Genomic DNA, 19,519 nt, shown 5'->3' with positions numbered 1-19,519 from the left:
TGGTGCACAGTTCCATATTTGGAGCCCCCTTTGTTGCTGAGCCTGGAGATACTTACTGTCAGGAAAAGATCCAAGAATTTCATGCATGTCTCAGTGGTTTTTTAAATTCTGGCCTCCTGGGTTGTCTGGGTGGCTCAGTCGTTAAGCATCTGCCTTCGGTTCAGGTCCTGATCCCAAGGTCTTGGGATTGAGCCTCATGTGGGGGCTTCCTACTCAGTGGGGAGTCTGCTTCTCCCTTTCCCTCTGGTCCTCTCTCCACTTGTGTTCTCTCTTTCTCTCTCTCAAATAAATAAATGAAATCTTTTAAATAAATAAATTCTGACTTCCTTCCCCGATCCACCTGTTACCATTGACTTTTCAGAATCCTCTGAAAGCTGCTCCAGTCATTCTGCCGAGGGCTTTTAGCTGCATTCAGTGAGAGAAACACGAGGTCCATCTTTTCCAGACTAGAATTTTTCTCATGTAGTTTTATTAGGTGGTGAAAGCCCATGAGATTGCTTAAGGGGATTGTCTGGTCTGCCTGGCAGATCCTACTGTCAACTGGCAATATTAGTTTTGTTTAGTGCTTTTTTACAAAGGAATGATTGCTCTAGTAAATGGATCTGACATTCTGGAGACCGGACCTAGTATTTGGTGATAGCCCATGAGACATCCTGTCATTCATCAGGCCTCATTCATGTACTTAACATCTATTAATAGTGTCAACTATGTGTCAGGTGCTGTGCTTGGCACAAGAGCTACCTGTGTGAATGACACAGATTCTTTGTTGTTGAGGAGTCCACAGTGTACTAGACACAGGCCAAAGGTCACACCAGTGCTATAAGAGAACAAAGCAGAGCCTTAAGTATAGACTAGAGACATATTCGTAAACAGGCAATTTGTGTGTTAGGGTGTTCCGTGTGGGATAAAAGCCAGCATCGGCGCATGGGAGAACAGAGCAAAACCTTAACTCTGAACTAGAGGAGGGTCGTGACCAATTTCTGCATGGAGGTGAGTCTTAGACACACACAAATTAATAAGTAGAAAATCTGCAGGAACATATGTTCCGGATATATAGAGTGAAATGCACAGAGGCCCAGATACAAGGGAGAGAGTTTGTCATGTGGCTATATGAAGTTCCAAATATCTGGTGTATACAGTATCACAGATCAGAATTGAGGGGTAAATCAAGGGCAGAACAGAAAGGCCTTGAAAGTCAGGGCAAGGGTATTTAGGCTATAATTTGGTTATTAACTGAATGGTTTTAAAAGGAGACTAATAAAATCAATTTTGCGCTTTCAAAAGACCACTCTTTATATTATCAACACTGGGAGATGTAGATTCCGCAGAGAAAGATGGGAAGCAGTAAGACCTGTTAGGAGGCTACTATAATAATCCAAGCCAGAAATTATATAATTACTAAATATATCATTAGTTCTGGAACTAATAAAAAATCATACTATATGCTCGCAAGGAAACACTATACAGGTAGTAAAATTGTGCAGCACCAGGAATTCAAAAAGGGGTCTGATAGATGAGATACATCCAATCAGCCAGCTGGTCATGTCAGTCCTATTTTTAAAATGTGTCCTGAATCTGAATACTGCTCAGCATCTCTTCCGCTGTCACCCTCGTCTAAGCCATCAGTGTCTGTTGCCTGGTCTGTCACATTGGCCACTGATTTATCCCTGCTCAATTTGTGGAACAGCACTTGGGATTCCCCACCCCCACCGACCTATTTTTCACCTCAATGGTGCCCTAATCCACCTAGTTACTTAAAATGAAAACCTGAACTAATCCTTGATTCTTCTTTTTTCTTTAATAGCTCACATCCAATGGACTAACACACTTTTCCCTGTTTCCAAAATATACTTTGACTCCTATCCTAGACTAAGGCACCATTGTCTCTTAGCTATTTCCATACTCCCTAGGCTTTCCCACTCTTGTTCAGTCTTCCATCCTCAAAGTAAAATTTTTAAAAGAAAACAGAGATCATGATATTTCTCTGACAGAAACGCTCCACAGCCCTATATGGTACAGCTCCTGTCTAGCTCCCTTAGCTCATATCCTGCTTGTCTTCCCCTTATTCACTGTTCAGCCTTTCTTTCATTCTTCAAAGATAAAGCTAGGCACATTTGCACCAGCAAATGCCTCTCTGCTTGGCAACATACGTCTTCCAGATCTTTATATCTTGAGTGTGAAGAAACAAACCGGATCATTTGTAGCGCAACTTGGATCAGGGACTAGTAACATAAATCCTTTTATCAAGTGCTTTATAAATATAAAACCAGTTAATCCTTGTATAAATCTATTAGACATTATGACTAAACCCATTTTTTTCAGGTTCAGAGAGGTTAATGGCCTAGGCCAAAGTGACACAGCTAGCAAGTAACAGGCAAAGCTGTGATCCTAACCTGCTGCCTGATTCCAGAATCTGTGCTCTTAATCCTCTGTGCTCCACTACTCAGAGTAGCCATGTGCCCTCTCTAACACAAAGGAAAGTATCTTGCAGATTCACCCCCTTCTCATATGTGTAGAGTTAGGGAACAGGTAGATATAGACAGAGATCTAGGCCTAAAGAGATAAGAGGCAGAAAAATTCCCTAATTAACTAAATTTCACACACACAGACACACACACATACATACATACACACACATACAAATACTGAATCTCTTGCATTAATTGCTTTTAAATACAGCTGCCATCATCCCATACACAAAAAGCTAGGCTTGCCCGCTATCAATAAGCATCTTGATTTCTTTAATTTCTTCATCTGTAGTAGAAAGAGTTCCTAAGGCTCATTGAGTTTCATGAAGTTAAAGCACTTTTCAAGTATTTATTTTGTTGTCACACATTTCACCTGCGCTCTCTCAGCTACCTAAAGGTGATAATTCAGCCTTGAGCTGCTGCTTCTAATAGAGGAAAAAGGCTGATACCTAGATGAACTGGTGTCGGCAGAATTTAAACTTGAATTTCTATTAATTGACCCTCTGTTGCATCCTGAATGCTAAAACAGATTAAGATGTTTCTCTTTAGGACACCTGGGTGGCTCAGTGGTTTAGCATCTGCCTTTGGCTCAGAGCATGATCCCAGGGTCTTGGGATCAAGTCCTGCACTGGCTCCCTGCATGGAGCCTGCCTCTCTGTCTCTCATGAATAAATAAAATTTAAAAATAGGTTATTTTTTTAAAAAAAGATGTTTTCCTTTAAAAATTCATGCATCAGAAGGACTTAAGGAGAAATTACAAAGGTTAAATTTACATTAATTTTCTTCTGGCAGGCCTTGTTTCTTTGTTTTTGAATATGCAATCCTTTGGTATTTCAAATGACAAGGGGAAACATTTACCAGGAACTACAAGACCTAATGCTGCCCAAACAGGCCAGTTGTTTCCAGATGCCCAATAACAATAAATGATACAACAGACTGTGCACAACCAGTGTGTCCTTGGGTTCTTGAGCTCTTGCTTTTGGTTAGCCCCTTAATATATTCCTGGGCCCAGGTTTTGGGCAGTCTAATGAGCATTATTTGAGGGAACAGAAACATGGCACTTTCCAGGAAAGATCCAGTCTTGTGACCAGTCTGTTTTCCCCGCACTTTATCTCTTAATTAGAATATTTTTAAAAGGTGATACAGTAATATTGTGCAGGGAGTATTTCTAGTGAAAATGATATAGTATTGCAAAAAGGGCACCAATCTGGTGTTAGAAATTCTTGTCTACTTTTGATGTTATCTGCATAATTTGGAAAATCTACCTAGACTGTCTACAGCTCAGTTTCTATGCAGTGTGATACACTATTGATGCACATCACTGATATATGTAAAAATTATTTTGAAAGTGCCAAAGAAAAATGCAAATTTTCATTCTTGCCCCCATTCAATTCAACAAACAGGGCAGTAACCATGCCCTAAGTCCTGTGATTTTATTTACACATGAATAAGGCTCAAATGTTGCCTTCTTGCCAGTTGCTATCTATTGCCAACAAGGCCTAAAGAAACCTCTGGAAGGGAAGAGGAAACTGAGTACCTGAGAGCTCTACTGCACATCCTATCAGGAGACACCTTTGGCTTTGCTTTCATTCTCCAAAGTCTTGACCACAAAACATGGTGGCTAAAGGGCGTTATGATTTACATTTTGGTACAGTGACTATTTACAAAGCATCTACTTTGTGCCAGGTGCCGTGCAAGGTATGTATAACTTACCACCACTTAACAGATGATGAAACTGAATCTTGGAGAATTAAAGTAACTTGCCCAAGTCACAGAGCTAAGAAGACATAAGGCAAGAATTTATAGCTACATCACCCTCCTCTTCTCATAAAAGGAAAAAGAAGAGAATGAAAGTCAAAGCACCCCCTGTCTAGTAGCCCTAGAAGCAACTATTGCTGACCTCTGATTGTGGATTGGGAGGCTGAGGTGATGTGTGAGTGACACATATCCATTCAGGGAGTCATTAGAGGAAGGTAGGAGGTGGGGGGGAATAGGTGTTTCAAATTCTCCCTTCCCTAAGTATGCCTACATTTCTACAGCATGGTGTGCAGGGTGCCTAAGAGAGGTACAGAGAAAGTGATAGGGAGTTTGGAAGAGCAAGATTAATTTTAGTATCTGCAGTCATGGTGGTCTTCATGAAAGAAAGGTTCTTGATACCTTTAAAAATTGAGACAATTAGTGTTAGTAAGGTCAGGAAGAAAATAGAAGGGATTATCTAGTTAGCAGGGATAATTCTTTAATTTATTCACCAGATAGTTACTGGGGACTCACATGTGCTAGGCACTGTCCTAGGCACTGAGTAGTAAACAAAACAGGAAAAAAAAACCACCCTGCCACAGAGTTTACATTTTAGTGGGTAGATGAAACAGACAATAAAAAGACAAACATACAGCATTTTAGAAGATGGTAAGGAGACAAATATTTTTGGGAAAGGAGATAGAGTGTCTGAGGGTGGGGTGGAGATGAGATTTAGGCAGGATGCCTCAGAAGATCTCACAGAGAGGATGATATTTGAGCAAAGACTTGCACTAGGAGGGAGCAGTTTCTACAGATCTCTGTGGCAGAACAGTCTGGGTAGAAGGACCAGCAAGTCTGGAGGCAGGGGCACCCCCTGAATATTTGAGGATTAGGAAGGAGATTAGTGTGGCTAGAGAGGAATAATTTAAATGCAGAGTGTTAGGAGATGGAGTCAGAAAGATGAGGGATGGAACACCGTGAGTCAAGTCCCTGTATATCTTTTAAGGTCATTGCAAGGACTGTGGCTTTTACTTTCAGTAATAAAGAAGCCACTGGAAAGTTCAATCAGAGGAATGTCATCATCTGATTTACATTTTAAAGGAATTTTTTCTAGCTATTGTGTTGGATATTGGCTGGAAGGTGGTGGTGGGCAAAGGTTAAAAAAAGACCAGTCAGGGCAGCCCAGCTCAGCGATTTAGTGCCCCCTTCAGCCCAGGGCATGGTCCTGGAGTCCCAGGATTGAGTCCCACGTCGGGCTCCCTGTGTGAAGCCTGCTTCTCCCTCTGCTTATGTCTCTACCTCTCTCTCTCTGTGTGACCCTCATGAATAAATAAATAAAATCTTAAAAAAAAAAGACCAGTCAAAAGACTATGTCTGTAATCCAGACAAGAGATGATGTATCTTAAACCTGGTGGAAGTAGATTAGTATGAAATAGTTTAATTCTAGATATATTTTATTTTTTTAAAGATTTTATTTATTTATTTATTTATTTATTTATTTATTTATTTATTTATGATAGAGAGAAAGAGGCAGAGACACAGGAGGAATGAGAAGCAAGCTCCATGCCAGGAGCCTGACGTGGGACTTGATCCTAGGACTCCAGGATTGCGCCCTGGGCCAAAGGCAGGTGGCAAACTGCTGAGCCACCCAAGGATCCCCTCTAGATATATTTTAAAGATAGATCAAATAAGAGTTGAGAAGATAGGAAGGAAGAGGAGTAAAAAGTGACCCCAAGTAAAAGATGACTTAGTACCTGGAAGTACAGAGTTTCCAGTGGCATGTGGGAAAATGTGGAAGTACAAAGACAACCTGTGGAGAGAAGAAAGTTGTAAGAAAGTTTGGAAAGTAGCCTGGGTCCAATGTCTAGTCCTTAGATGGAAATAGGATTCCCCATCTTAAACTCATGTCAGGATGAGCCCTGCTGCTTTCCCTTTCTGCTCAGGGAAGCAAAGAGTCAGCATTTGGGCCAGCAATTATGGGCAGCCTGTGTGGCTCAGCAGTTTAGCGCCGCCTTCAGCCCAGGGCCTGATCCTGGAGACCTGAGATTGAGTCCCACGTCAGGCTCCCTGCATGGAGCCTGCTTCTCCCTTTGCCTGTGTCTCTGTGCCTCTCTTTCTCTCTATATGTGTCTCTCATGAATAAAAATAAATAAAATCTTTAAAAAAGGGGGAATAATATGCCTCCATAGTTTAGAACTCATGAAGAACGATGCTACTTTGGAAAATCCATTTTTATCTCTCTTACAGAAAACTTTTCCCCCAATGACAAGCTCTGTCTTTACCTCAGCTCTTCCTTACAGCTTCTTACCACTGTTCTTCTATGTCTCACTCCTCATTCTTCACTCCCCAGGCCTGGTAGTGGATTCTGCCCCTAGACACTGCTGCCCGTGACCATAGCCTCTACCCAGGCCAAGCCCTTTTCAGCTGTCATGGGGATCATTGTATCTCCTCTTCATGGGTCTTTCTGGCTCCCCTCCTACAGCCCTTTCAATCTCTCTCTGCACTATAGCCAGACTGGTCTTCCTGAAACAGAATTCTGATCACGCCCCTTCCTAGTTAAACACTGCAAAGGCCCCCAATGATCTTTATGATAAAGTGCAGCAATCTTCATGTAGCTTATGCAGCCCTTGTCTCCTCTGCTCCTTTTGCACTCCCCATTCCCCCATCTCGCATGTCATGGTCTGGGCATTCCAACCTTCTTAACGTTTCCCAGACAGAGCATGCTCTCTCTCTCAGCCAAGAACCCTTAAACACTCTTCCCTCTACTCCTCATCCAGCTGACACTCAGCCATAGTTCTCAGCAGCAATGAACTTCTGGGTCTGGTGCCCCTCCCGACTTGGTACTGCCTCCACACTTATCAAACCACACTGCAATGATCTGCTTAGATGCTCCTGTGCCTTCTAGACTCTAGGGGAAGAATCAGATTTATCTTATTCAACATTAGATCCCTCACTCCCAGCACCTTCTGAGCAGTCAGAAGTAACAGGCACTCATTCCATATTTGTTGAATCAATAAACCATTCCAAATGTTAGTTCTTTAATGAAACTTTCCCAAGAGCCCTCCATTGGAAGAGATCTCTCCCTCTTTGGGCCTCCATAGATTTTAACTCCATATGTGTTACAAGTTTATCACATTCTATCTTTCACTGTAGCTACATAATTTATTTCTATTACTGAACAAATTTCTTCTTAAGTGCAGAATCCATGCCCAGTTCATCTTTGTTTTGTCCCTAGACCATCAACCACACAGCTTTTTGTATACTCAGACTCCAATTAATTAATTAATTAATAGACTGTAAATGTTAGATTATGTTTTAGAATTTCCAAGTAGTCTAGTTTATGGAGAGCATGTGCTTTGAGGTGGGAAGTGGTGCGTCCTAACAGGTAAGCTGAGGCAAGATGGTAGAAAATCTAGTTTGCTTAGCTAAGACTTAATAGTTTGGCAACAGGAGATTTGTTGTGCATTTCTAAACCAAGGAAGTATATTATCATAGTTGAGTACTAAGGAGATTAATCTGTCCTTAAGATAAATTCTTTGGTACAGAAATATAGTGCTCTCCTGCATCTATCTCTAGAGATTGGTAACAGAGGAAGTGAATCTTGGTAGTGTTGGGGATTCAGATTTTTCTTCAAGGTTTTAGGGGGAGAAAAACCTGGAAATAGAAAGCAATCAGAGGCCATTCTATTCTGGCACTCGTAGCTTTGCATTTACTCTGATTCTAACTCTGATAAATTGCTGCTGTGAATTCTCCAATTATTCAGAATCCATGGATAGAGCTGTAGTATAATTCAATCTCATAGTTAATCCTTAATTTGTTTCTCAACAGGTTCTCTGACTCTGAGAACACATCACGTTCAAGATTCCAAAATGGGATTTGTGATCAATGCGATCTATTCCATGGCCTATGGGCTCCACAACATGCAGATGTCCCTCTGTCCAGGCTATGCAGGCCTTTGTGATGCAATGAAACCAATCGATGGACGGAAACTTTTGGATTCCCTGATGAAAACCAATTTTACTGGGGTTTCTGGAGATATGATCCTATTTGATGAGAATGGAGACTCTCCAGGAAGGTACTGTTATAATTCTCTTCTAGACAATAGTAGGTGGACAGTCATCTATTGATCCCAATGTGCCCATTTCTCTCTTTTGTGGTTATCTAGGCTTACTGGTCATATTTGGCCAGCTCTGACATCACAAAGGGATTAAAGATAGACAGAGGGAGCCCCATTTTCTGTAGCCACATACACATCCGTATGTGTACTGGCTTCCAAAATACACTCTTGGAATCATCACATTTCAGAGACCTACACTCAGAGACAGGAGCCTCATGTTATAATAGAAAAACCAAAAACCAGCTCTGTGGTTTCTCTGTATGTTTTCCATGTTATTCTCTGCACTCTGATCTCTTCTTGGGTCATAGAATTATTCAGAAATGGGAACTATTCCATTTCTGGTAATTCAGAAATAGGGCTGAGGTGCTATTACATTGTTTCCTCTACCTATAGTAAGTTAGAAGTCCTTTTATTTTATTATCCTTTAGCTGGAGGTCTTTCTCCCTTCTTGAGGACTAAATTGCCTTTTATTCTCAAACTCCACCTTTCGTTATTGATAGAGGAGCCTGAGAAATATGAACTTACTCATAATTATAGATCAGCCTCCAGGGAAGTCATTAGGTACCTAGAACTTATCAGAATTCACATCTATCTCATACTCTAAATTCTTAAGTGACTCTACACAGGAGACTTTTAATCTATGAGGGATAATGTCATTAAAATGATATTCTGAGCTGTAGTGGGGCTGGCTCTTCACTCTGCCTTACATGGACACAATGAGGGTCCTTTGGTCTCCCACTGTAAAACCCGAAGCATTCTTCCAGCAACAGTTTATCCTTGACATGAAGGCTTGGAGAGGGTGTCTTTACACTCTGTTTGTAGCCTATCTTGCCAAGAGAAGGTTTCATGACTCTCTCCATGACTCACACCTCATGTGCCCACACATGCACCAGCCACCTTGGTTCTAACTTGTTTTCGTGTTACTGAGGTGAGCTGAAGCTTGTCCCTGATGCAGCTGTTACCATGTCACAAGCTGAACTGCTAAGTGACAGCTAGTTCCAAGTCATGCAGCCAAGAAGAAAGCTGTATATTTATTCTATTCTAGAGACTTGAATATTGCTCCCAGCAGGCTCATTGCCAAGATAAGCTGACTTTGCATATATAGTTTTCTTCTTTTTTGGCTGTTCGGTATACCCATGGGGTATAGGGAATACAAACATTTTATCAGGGCCACAGAAAACTTCACATCTGTCATAAAGCTTCATAGGCAGGTCAGCCAATGAGCTCAGTTTGTAGGCTCAAGTCAAGGCTTACTCCCTGATATCCGCACATGGATCTATTATTCCTGTGAGCATGCCTATAGCACTGACATCACCTTGGGACTTGTTCGTAAACTTTGATGACTACAGCTCCGAATATTCAAAGGGTTTTCATGTCATGTACCCAAGCTAGTTCCACAAAGAACAGATAGTGAAGAAATTTCTCAGCTCTATTCGAATGGGAAACCTTAATGGATCAGAAAGAACATCACTGTCTCATTCATAATCCTCCAAATATGCTGTAATGGGTACATTTAGAACATTGGTTCTTAATCTTTTTTAGAACGTAAATCTCTTTAAGACTCAGATGAAATTTATAGATATTCTCTAAAGGACAATATATATAAAATTTTGCAGACAATTTCCAAGAATTCACAATTGTTCAGAGACTTTCCACATATTAACAAAGGTTGGGTGTTACAGTATGCCATTAATAAATAATGTGAATTGGCTTCTAAGGGCATGAACCAGATTCAGGAAGGTGGTTTGCAGCTTTTTATTTTTCCAATTAATCCAGTTCTATTTACAAAATAACTAAACTAATATTTATTGAATTTTATTGAATAACTAAACTAATATTTATTGAATTTTGAGCCAAACACTTAGCTAAGTCCTCTACATTTTAATCCTATGAGGTAAATGTTATCATTCTTTTCTCCAGCTGAAGGCTCACAAATTGAGGCTTACAAAGACTAAGTGACTTTTCCAAAGATACAGTCTAATACATGAGAACTCAAGATTCTAATTCAATCTTCACTCCTAACCTTATACAATGATCTGCCAATTAATCAACCAGGATAAAAGTTTAAAAGCCACTATTTTTTGAGAAATTTATCAGTAGGCATTATATTATTATTTCTGTGGAGTAAAAGTTATGGTTCTGCTGAGTCAAAGACATTCCAAAAGGGGCAATGCCCCAGAGGAGACTGGGGTGACTAGGGAGTCCCCTAAAAAGCCAGAGGAAGATCCTGAACTGAGGAAGCAAGGACAGGTAACAACTTATTCTAGCAAACACAATTGTAGGCTGTTAGAGAGTTAATTTTAACCACTTCTTTTAAACTTCATATCTAATCAGACAACTATCAGTCCACAATTCTTTAATAAAATCCTTGGGACCAAGTGTATTACAGAATCCAGAATTTTTAAATTAGAAAAGGTAAAACAGTCATCTGATGCCACCAGCATGCTGTGAAGCAGCCCTCTTTAATCAACATATTAATATTTCTGTAGTAAAACATACAAATATTCACATAAAGTGTGATAAATAGACTATAAATAGCCTCATTACAGTGTGGGCCAAGTTCTTTCACTAGATAAGTTCAGGTTGGGTCATGTTTGCTGCCAAGTGAGTTATAAAAATATAATTTTAAGAACTCTAAGAATTTCAGAATTACAGATAAGAAATATGGACCTTGACTACTTACCACCAATGGTATAGACCACAGGTCAGCAAACTGTGGTCTGCAGGCCAAATGGAGTCTGCTGTCTGTTTTCATAAATCAGGTTTTATTGGAACACAATCACACCCACTCATTTAGGTCCTATCTTTGGCTATTTTCACACTACACTGGCAGTGTTGAGTAGTTTCACCGAGACCATCTCACAAAGCCTCAAAATATTGAATGTACCTCTACAGTAAAAATCTTCTGATCCCTCACAGAGAATCCGTTGAGAAATAGGGTTGAAGAGGCCTCACTACTGCCTGGGACTGACCATAACTGGGCAGAGGAAACATGGAGAGTCAACATCAAAACATGAGACTAAGTAGAACTGGCTGTTTAAAGCAAGAATTGTAACATTATATTGTGGGATTGTTAAGTGTGGAAATGAAAAATATTTGGCAACGTGTCATAAAGAAAGGGGATATAGAATTCTACAACAGTAAGTTTCTTATTTACATTAAGTGACACAACATTAAGTAGAATAGGATAATTAGAGAATGCATATTTAATCCCTTAATACAAGGAATAGCTAAAAAAAACCAATAGAAGGATACTTTTAAAATCTTGATTAATCCAAAAGACAAGAAAAGAAGAGTGGGTGGGCAGAAACAGAGGTGACAAATAGAAGATCAGGTTAGAACACTAGAAATTTGAAGATACTGAGCAGGTTTGCACAAGGGTTCTTCATATGTGGCTCTGCATATGTCACAGAAGGACCAGAGATGATTTATTTCAACTTCCCAACTTTCCTTGGAGGGCACAGTGGAGTCACAAAGAAAGGAAGAGGTGCGCCCACTCTCACACTCAGTAACAGAACAAGGCCGGTATGCAATTCCCAGGCATGGTGATTAAATTCAAATGAAGAGAATGTAACTTAGTTTTCTTTTCTCTTCTTTTTTTTTTTTTTCTTTTCTTTTCCCCATTTTCTTTGTCACATATGAAATGGTTCTATGTGTATCCTGGAAAAGGATTTCATTATTAATTACCATTAAAGGACTTGGTCAAAGGGACCTTGTGGTCTTTAATCCAACCCCCAAGACACAGATCATTGTAATTGCTCTGTTGCATGGATTGCTCCTTAAAATGTCTGTTTTCTTGGATGGCAGACAGTCTGTCACATATTTAAGAATCAAACTTTTAAAAACCACACACCTAAGCATTAGAATTATAGACTGAGAGGATTTTAGTTGGTACTTGAATCTAAAATTCTACACAGCCCCTTCCCCCTGAAGATGTTGCAGTTCCCCTGACAACGTTGCTTCAGCCCCCTGGGTAAAGAAAATCTCACTATCTTCTGAGAAAGGAAGCCTGCTCTAATTTTCAGAGTTACTACCACTTAAAAAGTTCTTTAGTTCTGATAAACAGAAGCCTGCCTACCTCTAGGTTCTACCTAGTGCTTTAATAGAACTTTTTTTGCTTTGTATTAGAACACATTTTATCTATTTTATTTTGTTTTTGAATGCAATATGAAATTCGTTTTTAGGTTCAGACGGGGTGGCTCAGCGATTTAGCCCCACCTTCAGTCCAGGGCCTGATCCTAGAGACCCAGGGTCGAGTCCTGCATCAGGCTCCCTGCATGGAGCTTGCTTCTCCCTCTGCCTGTGTCTCTGCCTCTCTTTCTCTTTCTGTGTCTCTCATGAATAAATAAATTAAATCTTAAAAAAAAGAAATTCAGTTTTTAAAAATTTCAGTATATTACGACTATGAATTATGACCAGTTAAGGAAGAGAGACGAGGGGAGGTAGAGAGAAAGGAGAAAGAAAGGAGAAATATTACAGAAAACAGATCATACATACCACACACAGTAATAAGGAAAAAAGTTTCAGGAGCAGAAAGATGTAGAAACAAAGAGGCTTGATGAAGGAGAGCAGAAGAGCAAGACAGTGAGAAAGGGAGGGAATTAAATAATGGAAAACAATTGTAGGGAGCCATCATGTGTTTTAATTCTTACCCAAAATCTACCTAAGAATACTTTTCAAACACTCACTTTTGACAGAGAATGAAGTCTATATCCTATCTCTGAAAATGGAAAGAATTCATACCAATTGCCAAACGAGGGGAAAAACCTTTAAAAAAAAAAAAAAGACTTTATTTATTCATGAGAGAGAGAGAGAGAGAGAGAGAGAGAGAGAGAGGCAGAGACAAAGGCAGAGGCAGAAGCAGGCTCCATGCAGGAAGCCCAACATGGGACTCGATCCCCAGACTCCAGGATCACGCTGTGAGCTGAAGGCAGAAACCCAACCGCTGAGCCACGCAGGCATCCCAAACCTTTTTTTTTCTTTTTTAATGGAGAATTATTTTTAACTCTTTTTCTAATGTGTGGCTACCAAAGATTTTTACAGCAATGTTCTATTTTCACCGACAACGGTACTAGTGATAATATCTCTGCATTTGTCTTGTAGATAAATAATTACCAGAAATCTACAAGCTAATTCCATGAGGAGGATTCATTATCTCTAACGTAGTTAAAACAGGTTGACAGTTCTGAACCAAAAATGAAGGTTTAACTTTTCCTGAAATCACTTCGCTGCCAAATATGACATTTTCCATTCTATAGAATTTTCATATTTATTTTTCAAAAACTGAATCTCTTCACGTTTTACCATTTCTCCTACATAGAACAGATTAATGCAATCGAGGAGCAAGGAAAGTTGATTCTCCGCTCTATCAAATAGATATGGAGCAGTCTAATGGAGAACAGTGAACTGGAAGTCTAAAGGCTGAGTTTAGGTTTGCTCTGCCACTTGCATACTCTGCAATCTGGCATTACTCAATAACCTCACCAAACTGCGGTCCCATTATCTGTAAAACTCACAGTATGGAGACCTTATCAAAGTTAAATATGAGTAGAAATGGGTTGAGGACTCATTTGGAGTGAGCAATGAAACCCTCATAGCTCTTCAAATCAGCAGCAGCAAAGAAAGAAAACTTCCTGATACCTATAATTCTTTCTTTTTCCCAGCCTAGAATGTTCAAAGCTTATTTGCTCAGAGTCTTTATTTGCTCACACAGAGTACTTTTTAAGTCTCCGAAGCCTATATACTTGAAATACTCAATGACATAATAAATGAGTTTCTTTTTTTTAGCCTTAAAGGCTCTGTTTTCGAATATCTCAACTCATTGTATGCATAGAAGCCATTGGATAGCTGTGACAGTATCCTGCAGATTAGTACTTTGGGTTTAGAAGTGGACTTTAAGCAATTACTCAAAATTGTTACTTACTGCAAATAAAATACTGTGGGATGATCCTTAAGCTACTGAACAGCTAACAAAATTTAAGAATGAACTAACATTCTGAAAAAGACAGTACCATAAAAATACTGTGATTGGGAGTAAAAACAGAATGGTATCATTTTACAGTGTCAATCGAAACAGACTAAGGTCAAATTGATTCCTAACATTTCCTTCCTGAGCATTGGTCTGCATATGGTAAGCTGGTCACTGGAACCTGAATGCTAGAAAGTTGTCCATCCATGTCAATTTGCAGATAACTGTGCTGAGCATGGAAGGATGGAGAGGGTATTTATAAGAACCCACGAGCCAACTGTCTAAGTCCTAGGAGGTAAAAGCATAGGGTGCTATGTGAAGACATTGTGCACCTAAGATATACCCACAGTTATGTCTACAGGAGCTGATAAAGTGACTGGTATTGTTCATCCACTGTCCTAACATTGGAAAATTATTTCAAAAATGCTTCTCTGGAAATGTTCTTGCACATAAGAAAAATCTTGTAAGTAAGTACATTAATTTTCCCTCTTTACATCTATCCCCATACTCAAAATGAGAACAATAGCTAATATAGGCTGAGAACTCACAAGGTATTAGCATCTTCCAGGATTTTTACATTGCACGAGGTGCTTCAGAAGCCATCTATTTTCAGACTTGCTTTGTTTATTTTAATTCCAGTTAGTTAACATACCATGTTATATTAGCTTCAGGTGTACAATATAGTGATTCAACACTTCCCTACATCACCTGGTGCTCATCACAAGTGCCCTCCTTAATCCCCATCACTTATTTTACCCATTCCTCCACCCTCCTCCCCTCTAACCATCAGTTTGTTCTCTATAAATCAAAATTTCATTTTTTGTGGTAGTGTCTTTTTCAGAATGTTAATTGATTCTTAAATTTTGTTAGCTGTTCAGTAGCTTAAGGATTACCCTAAAGTGTTTTATTTGCAGTAACAATTTTGAGTAACTATCGGTTTTTTCTCTGTAACTAAGAATCTATTTCTTGATTTATCTCTCCTCTCCCTTTTTTTTTTTTGCTAGTTTGTTTTGTTTCTTAAATTCCACATTTGAGTGAAATCATGTAGTATTTGTCTTTCTCTGACTGATTTATTTTGATTAGCATAATACATTCCAGCTCCATTCACGTCATTGCAAATGGCAAGATTTCATTCATTTTTATCACTGACTGATATTCTACTATATATTGGAATATATATATTATATTTATATATATATATATATATATATATATATATATATATATATATATATATAACCTCTCCTTTACCCATTCATCAATCAATAGGCACTTGGGCTACTTCCATATCTTGGCTATTGTAAATAATGCTGCTATAAACATAGGGGCATGCATGTAGCCCTCTGATTTAGTGTATTTATATTCTTTGGGTAAATATCCAGTAGTGTGATTGCTAGATTGTAGGATAGTGATACTGATAATTTTTTGAGAAACACCCATACTATTTCCCAGAGTGACTACAGCACTTTCCCTTCCCACCAACAGTGCTCAAGGGCTCTCCTTTTCCATATTGTTGCCATCACCTGTTGTTTCTTGTGTTGTTGATTCTAGGCACTCTGACAAGTATGAGGTGATACCTCATTGTGGTTTTAATTTGTACTTCTTTGATGGTAAGTGATGATGAACATCTTTTCAGATGTCTGTTAGCTATCTAAATGTCTTCTTTGGAGAAATGTCTCTTCATGTTTTCTGCCCATTTTTTCATTGGATTATTTGTTTATTCGGTGTTGAGTTTTATAAGTTCTTTATATATTTTAGATGCCAGCCCTTTATCAGATAATGTCATTTGCAAATATCTTCTCCCATTCCAAAGGTTGCCTTTCAGTTTTGTTGATTGTTTCCTTCATTGTGCGGAAGCTTTTCATTTTGATGAAGTCCCAGTAGTTTATTTTTGCTTTTTTTTCCCTTGACTTGGGAGACGTATCCAGAAAAAAAAGTTGCTATGGCTAATGTCAAAGAAATTATTGCCTGTGACCCCTTGAAGAATTTTTATGGTTTCAGGTCTCATGTTTAGGTCTTTAACCCATTTTGAGTTTATTTTTGTGTATGGTGAAAGAAAGTGGTCCAGTTTCATTCTTTTTCATGCTGCTGTCCAGTTATCCCAGCACTAATTATTGAAGAGACTTTTTCCCATTGGATATTCTTTCTTGCTTAGTTGAACATCAATTGACCATATAGTTGTGGGTTTATTTCTGGGTTTTCTATTCTGTTCTGTTGATCTCTGTGTCTATTTTTATGCCAGTACCATACTGTTTTGATCACTACAGCTTTGTCATAGAACTTGAAGTTGAGGATTGTGATGCCTCCAGCTTTGCTTTTCTCTTTCAAGGTTGCTTTGGATACTTGGGGTAAAAAATTTTAGCATTTTTGTTCTAGCTCTGTGAAAAATGTTGTTTGTATTTTGATAGGGATTGCATTAAATATGTACATTGCTTTCAGTAATATAGACATTTTAACAATATTTGTTCTTCCAACCCATGAGCATGGAATGTCTTTCCATTTCTTTGTGTCATCTTCAATTTCATTTGTCAATGCTTTTTTTACTCTTCAGAGTACAGGTCTTTCAATTATTTATTTAGGTTTATTCCTAGGTATCTCATTATGTTGGTACCATTGTAAATGGGATTGTTTTCTTAATTTATCTTTCTGCTGCTTCATTATTGGTATATAGAAATGTAGATTTCTGTACATTTATTTTGTATCCTATGACTCTACTGAATTTGCTTATCAGTTCTAGCTGTTTCTTGGTTGAGTCTTTTGGGTTTTCTTTTTTTTTTTTCTTTTGGGTTTTCTATATATAGTATGATGTCATCTGCAAATAGTGAAAGTTTTACTTCTTCCTTACTGATTTGAATCTTGTTGTTGTTGTTGTTGTCTGATTGCTGTGGCTAGGACTTTTATGTTAAATAAAAATAATGAGGGGCTCCTGACTGGCTAGGTTAGTAGAGCATGTGACTCTTAACCTTGGGATCATGAATTTGAGTCCCATGTTGGGTGTAAGAGATTGCTTAGATAAATAATGTTTTTAATTAAAGATTTAAAAAAAAATAAATAAATAAAGATTTTATGTATGTATGTATGTATGTATGTATGTATGTATTTAGAAAGCATGCCATTGGGGTGAGTGCAAAGGGGAGGGAGAGGGAGAGAACGTCCAGAAGACTTGGTTGAGTGCAGAGCCAGAGTCAGGGCTCAATCCTATCACAAGATCATGACCTGGGCTGAAACCAAGAGTCGGGTGCTCAACTAACTGAGTCACCTAGGCATCCCCACCCCCCAAAAAAATTTAAAAGTGGTGAGAGTGGCCCTCCTTGTCTTGTTTCTGATCTTAGGGGAAAAGTTCTCAGTTTTCCTCACTAAGGATTATGTTAGTTGTGGGTTTTTTTTTTATATGGCCTTTATCATGCTGAAGTATGGCCCTATAAGCCTATTTTGCTAAGAGTTTTTAGCATGAATGGATATTATACTTTGACAAATGCTTTTTTGGCATCTATTGAAATGATTATGTGGTTCTTATCCTTTCTCTTATTGATGTGGTGTATCACATTGATTGATTTGAAAATACTGAATCACCTTTACAATCCAGGAATATATCCTACTTGATCACGGTTAATGATTTTCTTAATGTATTGTTGAATTTAGTTTGCTAATGTTTTGTTGAGAATTTTTGCATCTATGTCCATCAGGGATATTGGCCTATAATTTTCTTTTTCAGTGGTGTCTTTGTCTGGTTTTGGTATCAGAGTAATGCGACCTCATAGAATAAATTTGGAAGTGTTCCTTCCTTTTCTATTTTTTGGAGTAGTTTGAGAAGAATAAGTATTAAGTTTTCTGGAAATGTTTGGTAGAATTTGCCTGTGAAGCCATCTGGTACTGCTTTTCTTTGTTGGGAGTTTTTGATTTCTGATTCTTTTTCTATGCTAGTTATTGATCTCTTCAAATTTTCTATTTCCTCCTGTTTCAGTTTTCATAGTTTATATGTTTCTAGGAATTTATCCATTTCTTCTAGGTTGTCCAGCTTATTGGCATAGAGTTTTCATAATATTCTTTTATAATTATTTCTATTTCTGTAGCGTTGGTTGTTATTTCTCCTCTCTCAGTTGTCATTTTACTTATTTGAGTCCTTTCTCTTTTTTCCTTGATAAGTTTGGCTAGCGGTTTGTCAATTTTATTGATTGTTTTCAAAGAACCAGGTCCTGGTTTCATTGATTTGTTCTTTTGGGTTTTCTTTTTAGCTTCTGCATCATTTACTTCTACTCTAATCTTTATTATTTTGTTCCTTCTGCTGGTTTTAGGTTTTGTTTGTTGTTCTTTTTCTGGCTCCTTTCAGTGTAAGAATGTTTATTTGAGATTTTTCTTGCTTCTTGAGAAAGGCCTGTATTGCTATAAATTTCCCTCTTAGAACTGCTTCCGCTGCATCCCAAAGGTTTTATAGTGTTATGTTTTCATTTTCATTGGTTTCTATGTATTTTTTATTTATTTTTCTTTGTCTGGTTGACCCATTCTTTTTTAGTTGAATGCTATTTAACCTCCATATATTTGTGGTCTTTCCAGATTATTTCTTGTGATTGACACCTAGTTTCATAGTGCTGTGGTCAGAAAAGAGGAATGATACAACTTTGATCTTGATTTTGTTGAGGCTTGCTTTGTGGGCTAATATATGGTCTATGCTGCAGAATGTTTCAGGTGGACTTAAAAAGAATGTATATTCTGCTGTTTTAGGATGGAATGTTCTGAATATATCTGTTAAATCCATCCAATACAGTGTGTCATTTAAAACCATTGTTTCCTTGTTGATTTTCTGTTTAGATGATCTGCCCATTGAGGGGTATTAGGGGTATTAAAGTCCCCTAATATTATTGTTTTATTATAGATTATTTTCTTTATCTTTGTTATTAACTGTTTTATGTATTTGGGTATGTAATTATTTATATTTGTTATATCTTCTTATATATCCCCTTTATTATTATATGTCCCCCTCCTGATCTCTTTTTACAGTCTTTGTTTTAAAGTCTATTTTGTCTGATATAAGTATAAGCTATCCCAGCTTTCTTTTGACATCTACTTGCATGATAAATGTTTCTCTGTGCCCTCACTTTCAATCTACAGGTGTCTTTAGATCTAAAAAGAGTCTCTTGTAGGCAGCATATAGGTGGGTCTTGTTATTTTGTCCATTCTGTCAGTCTGTATCTTTTGATGGGAGCATTTACAACATTTACATTTAAAGTA

At 38.2% G+C, this 19,519-nt stretch overlaps 1 protein-coding gene across 5 annotated transcripts in view; it reads left to right on the top strand.

Moving 5' to 3' along the window:
• The window catches only part of GRM5 (glutamate metabotropic receptor 5), a 511,261-nt gene that overhangs the window by 403,621 nt on the left and 88,121 nt on the right, over nt 1-19,519 (top strand). For all 5 annotated transcript variants that reach the window (XM_072726148.1, XM_072726152.1, XM_026015232.2 and 2 more), the window contains exon 5: nt 8,034-8,280. In XM_072726148.1, the coding sequence (XP_072582249.1) occupies nt 8,034-8,280 (247 nt within the window). The remainder of the gene's footprint in view (nt 1-8,033; nt 8,281-19,519) is intronic.

The sequence above is a fragment of the Vulpes vulpes genome, chromosome 11 (assembly GCF_048418805.1).
Source record: "Vulpes vulpes isolate BD-2025 chromosome 11, VulVul3, whole genome shotgun sequence".
Lineage (NCBI taxonomy): Eukaryota > Metazoa > Chordata > Mammalia > Carnivora > Canidae > Vulpes > Vulpes vulpes.
Note: the sequence above shows the minus strand (reverse complement) of the source record. Positions and strands in the feature narration are given on the sequence as shown.